Source organism: Populus alba, chromosome 4 (genome assembly GCF_005239225.2).
Source record: "Populus alba chromosome 4, ASM523922v2, whole genome shotgun sequence".
Taxonomy (NCBI): domain Eukaryota; kingdom Viridiplantae; phylum Streptophyta; class Magnoliopsida; order Malpighiales; family Salicaceae; genus Populus; species Populus alba.
In genome coordinates this window covers 6,683,964-6,693,589 of record NC_133287.1, presented here as the reverse complement: position 1 = coordinate 6,693,589, position 9,626 = coordinate 6,683,964, and the positions used below count along the sequence as shown (strand labels likewise).

General features: G+C 34.3%; 2 protein-coding genes across 4 annotated transcripts; both read right to left on the bottom strand.

Annotated features, from left to right (window-relative positions):
• Window positions 1–1,237: 1,237 nt before the first annotated feature.
• LOC118030306 (uncharacterized) lies at window positions 1,238–3,193 on the bottom strand. The gene is made up of 5 exons (XM_035034369.1): window positions 3,154–3,193; window positions 2,779–3,037; window positions 2,582–2,686; window positions 2,290–2,464; window positions 1,238–1,453 (listed from the first exon to the last, which is right to left on the bottom strand). Exons 1-5 carry the CDS (start codon window positions 3,191–3,193, stop codon window positions 1,238–1,240), a joined length of 795 nt encoding a protein of 264 aa, XP_034890260.1.
• On the bottom strand, window positions 3,124–8,726 carry LOC118030247 (uncharacterized). 3 transcript variants are annotated; one of them, XM_035034286.2, is made up of 6 exons: window positions 8,552–8,726; window positions 7,164–7,194; window positions 6,668–6,793; window positions 6,528–6,571; window positions 6,075–6,173; window positions 3,124–5,792 (listed from the first exon to the last, which is right to left on the bottom strand). In XM_035034286.2, the coding sequence occupies exon 6, from the start codon at window positions 5,677–5,679 to the stop codon at window positions 3,265–3,267; it is 2,415 nt and encodes an 804-aa protein (XP_034890177.1). In that variant the 5' UTR covers window positions 5,680–5,792; window positions 6,075–6,173; window positions 6,528–6,571; window positions 6,668–6,793; window positions 7,164–7,194; window positions 8,552–8,726; the 3' UTR covers window positions 3,124–3,264. The 3 variants fall into 3 exon arrangements, with proteins under 3 accessions (XP_034890177.1, XP_034890176.1, XP_034890178.1); XM_035034285.2 differs by lacking the exon at window positions 7,164–7,194; XM_035034287.2 differs by lacking the exons at window positions 6,075–6,173; window positions 7,164–7,194.
• Between the last annotated feature and the right edge of the window lie 900 nt (window positions 8,727–9,626).

Genomic DNA, 9,626 nt, shown 5'->3' with positions numbered 1-9,626 from the left:
ATGTGAGATGGTGCAAAATAAAAACATCACTTTTTTTAATGTTTTGTTAACAAGATCAGTGATTCATGTAATGTCGTGGGTCAGTCCAATCTTTTTTAAAGTAGAAAAGAAATGCTTATGTTATGCTAGTATTTTTAAAGAAACAAGATAAACCCAATGTTTGGGTCATTAACTTAACTAGATTCAATAAAATTAGGTAATCTAATAATTTGATTTAAATTGTAGGCAATGATAGCAGACATACCGTAAAAAAAATATTTGTCAACAATTAACTAAAACAAATGAGCCAATGATATATCATACCTAGAAAGAGAAGAAAGAATTGTTGGAGACTCACCATCACTCCACTGTAGACATTGTCCACCACCAAAAAAGTTTGTTGAGACATTTTAAACCCCACTAAATAAGACTACACGATGACATCAAAAGAAGCCGTATAGGCTATTGAAGCAACACCTTGTAAAAGAAAACCAAACAAAACAATCAAAAGTGAGCATCCACCTATATTCAATAAATCAATTTTATTTAATTCAAGAACAAATTTATTTTTAAAAAATAATTTAATCAAGAAAAACAAATAAAAAGACCCAAACAACAAATAAAAGATCTTAGATAACCCAATTAGATAAAATAAAAATGATAAAACAAAGAATATAGAAAGCAAGAAAAAAGGGGTCAATCTCTAATTAAATAAATATTAAAGAATGAAATTGAAAAAAATATTAGTTTAAAAAATGATATAAAAAATTTGGATTTATGTGTTGCCTTTCTAATGCTTTTTCATTTTCTATCTTGGAAAACATTTAGGAATGAATGACAGTTTGAAATTAGTAAGACCACAACCTGTCTTGATCATAAATCAGTGATTGCTTTCTGAAAAAGAGTCCTGACGTTTACATTGATATTCTCAAAAGGATCTGCTAATGTTATAAATCCATCCAGGACTGGGATGCGAGTCCATTCACACTGGGCAGGCACAAAACATTCAACTTTTAACTAAAACTGAAATGAATATTTGCAGCAGTTTAACAAATAACTAGATCAGTACTCATCGCTACATCATTTCCTAAAACGAAGCTGCTGTTCATGCCAAGAGGCTTATGCTAAACGGATGGAACTAGATCAGGAGCTTTATCTCATATGCTACATGGATGGAACTAGTCAGCTACTTTATCTCCCTAGATGAAATAGTTCTTATCTGACAGCCAAATATCATTGGCAAATATGAGTGACCTAGCTATAGAAGTGAATAGCCTCGCCTAGAAAGAAAGAACTCATAATCAGGATGTCTGTTTATGGATGTCTGATCTCCCTTGTTTACTACAGCTCTGGCCATAAGAGATGCCGTCTCTGCAAGTGTTCTCAGCCGCTCCTTCATGATCACAGAAGGGTCTAAGCTTGGAGTTCCTGTTGTCTGGTTTACACTGTGCCGTGGCTGGAACCAGCATTCACCCTGGTCATGTAACACAGTTCAAGGGTACAAATGGAATATGAGTACAAGAACAGCCACGACTCAAAATTGAAAAGCAAAGTTAAATGGCAGTTTCGAAATAGCTTTTCTATTATTTAAGATTATTGCAATCGATACTGAGTAGTGTTAATGAATCAAAAACAACACAAGGGCATTTTCGAAGTGCCGAAATATTCAAATCTTTCTGATATTTTGTTGCCTATAACATGGTTATTCAAAATCAGATAATAGTTGGATAAATATAGACAGCACCATGGAGATCTTTAGTTGGAAAGGTAAGAAATTTTACATGCATTTTCCACATAGAGAGACATCAAACATAGTAATGTCTAAGAAGCCTATCACTAGACCATCATAAATGAGAGGACTGAACATAAATGAGAGGAATGAACATGCAAGGAGATTCCATCTCATCAGCAGCCATTATAAATGAATCAAGACCCTCATCAGTCAGTGAGTTGCTTCTACGTCAGTGAAACATCAATCATAATTAAAGAACAAATTCTTTAAGGTTTATCATATTTAGGTAGACAACATAACAAGCATAACATCTGAAAGTTTACTCACAGAACAAATAGGGCTCCAACTCAATAAATAACAAGCTTGTCTAGGTAATAAAATATTAATTAAATTTAACGTTGATAAATTAGTCATTTTAACATTGGTGGACTAGGAAGTTGCATGTGGAGAAATAGACTAGATCCGCCAAACATCTCAACATACACACTTCCGCGATCAATTCACTGAAATTTACTTGCATTATAACACTATCACTATAATGCAATGAAGTCTGTACAAGAATAGTATTTATAAACTACCTGAGCATTGTAACTCTGAAGGCCCACAACTGGAGAAACTACGCATACATTTTTACTCGGGGAATCAAATTTTGCACTTCTATGAACCAAGTGGCCAAGTGAATGGTAAGTCAAAAATGCAGTTCGAAAGTTGCCATCTGGTATCCTATAGATAGGATACCATGCCACTGAATACCTGAAACAGATCCAATGACGAGTCTATCAGATTTCTCTTGGCATAATTCAGTTATATAACAAGCTTCAATCCTAATTAGTGCTCTGAAAGACATTCAAGCTAGTTTTTTCAACCAACCAGGATCTGGGGTGCAAGTCATGTAGATTCAGAGAGGCCAAATTAGTGGGGTCCCCATACATTTTGCAACGTGAAGATGTGTTACTTCTAACAAGCTCTTGTATCCTGTAATTAGCAGAATCAGTAATGAGATCCATCAGAAAACTGCAGTTACACATTTAATACAACTTCCAATGGGAGGTAAAAAGAGCCCTTACTTCTCATATAATGGTTGTCTTTGCTGAGGTTGTTCTGGTTCAAAGTATTCAAAGAGTAGCTCTGCATCATCAGACCATGCGATATCAACTGATTGAGCTGCAGCTGTGGTACGAGGCTTAGGAATCAGTACAGAAAATATTGGAAGGCGGCCAACTTTAGAATCCTCCGATGATTCACTAGCCTCATGTGTACCAAAAATCCCATGATCAGGAGCCTTGTTTATGGGTTGGCTTGTATGGTTTTTGAATAGTTGAACTGCTGATAAGAAGGGAACAAAATAGCCATGAAACGAAACACAATCCAAACCCAAGCTCTTAGAATTCTCAAAATCTTCTGCCCTTACTTCTAAACCATAATTCCCATGCTCTTCATACCACTTCCAGAGGCATCCCAATGGGATATATGGTATCTCATGTCTGCATAGTTGTGCACCAACAAGCTGGTCACACGGACAAGTTTGGCAGCATGATAAACCTGGCAGTTGGCTAATAACTGGAGAAGAAAAATGAAAGAAATCTTTCAAACTCTGCAACTGGACTGCCAGTGGACATCTGAATAGCTTCACATTCCATCTGTACCCTACATGCATCCTTCACTGCTTGTATTATCTTTATTGAATTATCTTCAAAAGCTGAAAATTGTTGATCAGAGGATTCACTAGTTGAACTGTCAGCTTCAACATGCTTCTTGTTGAGCTCAAACATCCAACCAGTAGAATTATTCAACTTTTTACTGTGGTCGTCTTCCTTGGGAGAACAACTTGCATTTCCAGAACCTTGGCATGTGCCCAAAAAGGGTAAAGAAACTAGGTCTTGAGAATCAAAACTGGCATTTTCTTCAACATTTCTCAAAGTGAAATATTCACGAGCTGGTCTATCAGAAGGATCTGGTAATGAATTACCAAATCTAGTAGAGGTGGCCAATTCAGAATCTCTTACCCCAATGGGTATCCATTTCTGCATAACTGACCCTGAACTATGGTTTTGCTTACAGTGCTCAGCAAGTGTAATTTCTTTTTCCATTTGGGGACCTTTATTAAAAAAAAGATGAGGAAGGCAAACTGGAGGTGGCACCTTGAGCGCATTTTGGTCCAACAAATTGCTCAGCTTTGCTGGTGAGTTACCTTGATTTTCTGTATGGTGGTGTCTTGGGCTGGAAACAGTATCATAAGTACTTTGAAGTGGCTGTAACGATTCTGGGAAAACTTGCAAGCTGTTAACTGATTCTGAATTCGCACATTCAACTCTGCTGGGCTGGAACCCAACCATCAAACAAGTATTCACAGAATGAGTTCTTGAAATAGATTTCCCTCCTTTTTGATCATCCACTTGAGCTGTGAGACCAAATGTTTCATTCTGTCGCATGCCAGTCTTTGCCCGAGTATTAAAGCTGGCCTTGTTGGAACTGCAGCCCCTACCATGACAGCTGTAATCTAATTTGGAACCTAGACTATTTTTTCTTTTCAACTTCTTAGAAACCTTGTCTTTCAGCAGTTTTTTATTCTCAGTTCTTGATAATGTATTTACCTCAGCAACAATACAGTTCCTTTTAAGTGAAGGAGTTTCTTTCAAACTCATGTCCGACTGGAAGCTTACAGGAGATATCTTAATTTCAGTATCCACATCATTCCTCTGAACCTTTTTCCAGACAGAATGGTTGATTTCCTTCCCTGCCCGGACATGCAAATTTCCAAAACCTCCATATTTGTGAGCACCAGCACTCCTGGGTAATGCTTTTATTTGCTTGCCTTTCTTGCCTGATGTAAGTAATTGAGTGTCACTGCTGCTAAAATTCTGACTGCCATGCTTTGAGCCCTCAGTGTGGTGGTAGGTATCTACAACACCATTAAATGAATTTTTATAAGATAAAGACCCCTTTCTGGAATTGCAACCTGGAGCTTCTAAAACGCTACCTCTGCTGCTAGCTTCAAGAAATGGTTTTGAACGATAACTATCATTAGGGTCATCATCACTGTTTGAACCAATAGATACATAGTCCAACACTAGGGAGGAATCATTTGCATATGAGAAGTCTTTGGATTGCATATCATCACAACAGCTGATCTGACTGGAGCCCTTTCCTTTTGTCTGTATAATGATTTCAGAATTAATCATTTGACACTCCCCAGGAAAATTATGAGCTATACAAGGTATAATGTCTTCCACTGTAGCAACTTCATCAATTTTGGATGAGCAGATCATAGATGTTTCAGAATTGCTAAATCTAGGATCTCCTTCAAAATCAATCTGGTTACTGCTACCAACTGCTGATGAAACGTCCAGTGCTTCAAAAGTTTCCACAGCAACCACTTCACCAATGTTGGATGTGCATATCACCTGTGCTTCAGAATTGCTGAATCTAATGTCACCTTCAAAGACAATCTGGTTACTGCTACCATCTGGCAATGAAACTTCTGGTGAAGTTGCAGAATATATTAGTTCATCTCCATGATCATTATAGCTACCAGCTTCAGAAGTTGAACTTTCATGAGCATACTCGGACAAAACTTCTGGTTCAGCTGATCCAGTATCACTTGAAACTCTCTTGTTCAGTTTTCCCCTCCTGGTTTTTTGTCGAGATTTTTTATTTGCAGACTTGTCTACATTAGAACTATTAGCTTCAAGTGAACTAACAGCATTACATTCTTTTGGGGTCGAAACATAGAAATCAGGGCAAGTGACAGAACTCTGGCATGAAGAATAGTCAGGGAATACATTTGATCTTGTCTCTTTATTGGGAACCTTATTTTGAGACTGATGACATGCACCAGTTTCAAGAAAATTTCTGGTGCATGACTTAGTGGCATAAGGTGGATCAGGTTGAAGCCCTCTCATTGCCTTTGGTTGATCGGCCCTGAATGCATTTCTAGGTGGCATCGAAACCAGTTGCAAACCATCCATATTCACCTGAATTACAGATCCAAACCAATTGTGTTGATCATAATGTCTCACTAGCAGTGCAACAATCCTCCACTATTCATCTGATTTGAGCGTAAGCAATGTCAAGATTGCACCTACAGTAAATAAATAGACATAAACCAGAGTCAAATTATAATTGCACTAGAAGCCTATGCCAAATTAGAACAAGATAGAAAACCCAAGACCCAAGTGATACAAGCAATCAAAGAAAAATGAGCAATTTGATCCGACAAAACCTTCCACGATTAATGTAAATTAACCATTTAAGGGAAAAAAGAATTGTCAGAACTGGCAACAAATTTTCTAGTTATTATTTATATATCCTAGGAATCTAACTCGAAATCTAGGCTAAGGAGTCAGAATTGAGGTATGTCTACCTTTAAGCTACTCGCAAACTTGAAGAACCTATTGCCCTCTTGATGGAAAGGAAGTTGGCACCACTTGTCCGCAAGACTGTTTTTGTCTCTTTGTTTTACCTGAGTTATCAGAAATCTAAAATGAGCAATAGGCATAGGGAAAGTTATTGGCTCTAGAACAAATTATATGGCACCATACTGGCAGAGAGCATCTCTTTAACAAATAAAAGCAACAGTATAACTCAATTGATGTATCAAAACAGCAAGCATCATAAACTCTAACCACAATGTCCAAATAATGAGTTGTAAAATAGCCATCAGTGGTATATGGTGAGGTACAAAGAAGAAAAACCAGAAGTGAGTAACAAATGAGCTGTTATAAACAAATCAAAAAAAATTGAATATAGTAGTTAATCAGTTTTTACCATGCAATTGTCAGACAAGCAACATGCATGTAACAACCAAAACCATTACCTTTGATGAGTGCTCCTCCAATCAACAGAAGACACTTTACAGATCTGAAAGTAGCCACGCATAAAAAGAAAGACATAAAATTTATGAAAGTTCTAAGAGAAAGAAGCATATGTTAAATGCAAATGGTGAAATGAAAATACATGTCCTGGGGGAAGTAGTTCTGATTATTTTCTTCTGTAAATGGCCTCGATGAGTAAACCTCTCCTCTGACTGCAACCTCTGATTGCTACTGTGGGTTCTTTGAAGCTCAGAATCTTTTGATGTGCCTGTCCAAGTTATAGAATAAAAGAGGGATCAATTCCTCAATAAGCATGAAATAAGTATCTCAATACAGTTTCAACAACAGAAAAGGCACACAGGTCAAATTATTACTTAAAAGTCTACATGAGAGGCCTTGCAGCATTTTCTAACTCAGAACCATGCAAAAAAACGGAACTATGCAGCATTATCCTGATTGAAATCCCCTCAGAGGTTCCTTATTAATTATGTAACTCAATTCAGATTTACTAACTCTCAACCATGCTTTGAGAATGCAATAACTAGAAGATTGCACGATATCCAAGAATGCATTAACTAGGAGCAGAATCTAATGATTGTAACTTGCCAACAAATATCCAAGGGTAAAAGTTCACCTACCAAACATGCCAAAAAATTATCACCGCAAAACCTAAAATTAAGAAGTTAATCAATTACATATGACAAACAAAAAGAAAAGAAACGATTCAATGATATACGACAAGTAGGGACTGCACGAGCTAATTTGGTTGTATAAAACAAATAGTATGTTCATGACAATAAACAAGATATTGTATACATATCAAGTTAATCAATTGCAAACACCAACATAAGAAAATTTCTCCACAGAAACAGCAACCAAATAACTCATTGTACTAGAAAGCAGTCAATTCTTAGAAACAACAGAAATACGACAATATTAATGATCGAACACAACATTAAGCTTATCCAAAACTATTTAAAACTGTGCCCATACAATGATTTCTTCGCATTGATAACAAAAGAAAGAGCCCCTTGTGACGAAATCAACATAAGATACACCATTTATATCGTCCAACTCCATTTGTCTCAATCTAGCTCCATAAAGGAAAATACAAGAGAATCCCGAAAAAAAATAAAGAGCTTGTATGTGTTTATTGAGTTCCAATCCAAACAAATTGAAAATTAATTATGAGACCAAAAAACTTCACAAACAAGACAATAATTCTTTTAACTACCAAACCTAATTTTTCTTGTCTTAAAACCAACAACATAAGATATACCGTTTATATTGTCCAAATCCATTCATTTCAATCTACCTTAAACAATAAATTTTTATTGAGTTCCAATCCAAACAAATTAAAAATTAATTATGAGACCAAAAGACCTCACAAACTATTCAATAATTCTGTTAACGACCAAACATCATTTTTCTTGTCTTAAAACAAAAATTACATATGATCATCTTACACAAAACAAAAAAAGATCATGAACATCAAAACCACCTAGAAGAACAAAGAAACCTTTGAATAACAAGAAGGAATTGAAAAGACAGTAAAGAAGATTAAAACTCACCAGAAAAAAAAAGGTTTTGAAACCCAATTCAATCAAAACAAAGCCAATGAGCAAATTTAAAGAAACCCCACCAAGAAAGATGTAAAAAAAAAAAAAAAAAAAAACAGAGAGAGTATCTGAGAATTGAAGGCTTGATACCAAATTTGACTAAAAGAGTCCCCAAAAAAATCTGTCTAAAAGTGAAAAAGAAACAAAAGGATGTTCTCCAAATATAGCAGTGAGATATAAAAAACAATGAAGATGAAGTAAGCAAGCAACCACCACAATCCAGGCCATACCAGCTATACTTGTCGAGGAAATTTACCATTTTTAGACCTTCATGTCTAAAAACAAAGCAGACCCACTAATCCATGCTCTAATGAATTAATATCTTTCCACATATTGATTATTACATGCATTCATTAATCTCTAAAAAAATCCAATCTAAAAAAAGGAATTAAAGACGGAAAACAAACCAGACAAAGTTGCTTGCTGCTACTGCTGCCACTTCTCTCTCTTCTCTCTTGCTTTCAACGGCTCTTTTTCTTTTGTTGTTTGCTTCCTTGAATTTAAAATTGCCTGTGAAAAAAAAAATGAGAGGAGCATAAAAAAAGGCAAGAATGCTTTTCGTACCTGGAATTTGTAAAGATTATTATACCATTTTTTTATTTAAAAAACTAAAATGGGTTATGGATACACTTATTCATAACACGTGGATTGGGATGTAGTGATAAATTTACCAACATCAATGACGTGGCTGTTCGGATAATATATTTTTGCAAATTTCATTAATTATTATTAGAATGACCGCAACAAATTGTTATTTTTATATTTTTAAAATATAGTAAAATTATTAAATTGAAAAAATTATTTTATGTTGTTGTCTACTTTTATAATATTATTAAATCAAATCTAGTTAATTAAATTTGATTCAAGTCTTAATTTTTTTTTTTTAGAATATTATCATGATCTAGATATTTTTGTATATTAAAAAAATTAGATCGGTTCGCGATAAAATGCTAGACACCAATCTAGTTATATTTATAAACAATGTTGAGATAATTTATAACAAAAAAAATTATAACATATTGATTTTAAAATATATTTAAATCATAAATTTTATGATGATTAAGAAGTAATTGATAATATTATATTAATTCCTGTCTTAGATCCATTTAAAAATAAATAAATTAGTCTCCATATATTAAAGTTATTTCCCTCCTCTTCTTAATATGATACTTCTAAAATGATTGCTATCTCTATGTTTTTATTTTATTTTGATATTTAAAATATTAAATGCTAAGATTGAATTTTTTTATGTCATGTTTCATTATCATAACTTCACAACTTTAAATAATCCCAAAATAAGTTATTTCAATCTTGCAAACAATATATCATAAACAATCATTTTCAAACTCAAATGAAAATACAAGAATCTTAATCCTAATAACATGATTCAAATGATTTAAGATTAGAATACTTTTATACAAATTAATATGATATTGTATAATTATATAAATGGAGAAATCCTTTTAAGAATTGGAGTATATA

What these genes read in the sequence shown, in the direction of transcription:
- LOC118030306 (XM_035034369.1), bottom strand. Translation starts at nt 3,193, where the DNA reads ATGAGATACCATATATCCCATTGGGATGCCTCTGGAAGTG. An exon ending in GACTTGCACCCCAGATCCTG is followed by an intron (nt 2,465 to 2,581) that starts GTTGGTTGAAAA and finishes GATCTGTTTCAG; the next exon opens with GTATTCAGTGGCATGGTATC. An exon ending in TTCAGAGTTACAATGCTCAG is followed by an intron (nt 1,454 to 2,289) that starts GTAGTTTATAAA and finishes TTACATGACCAG; the next exon opens with GGTGAATGCTGGTTCCAGCC.
- LOC118030247 (XM_035034286.2), bottom strand. Translation starts at nt 5,679, where the DNA reads ATGGATGGTTTGCAACTGGTTTCGATGCCACCTAGAAATGCATTCAGG.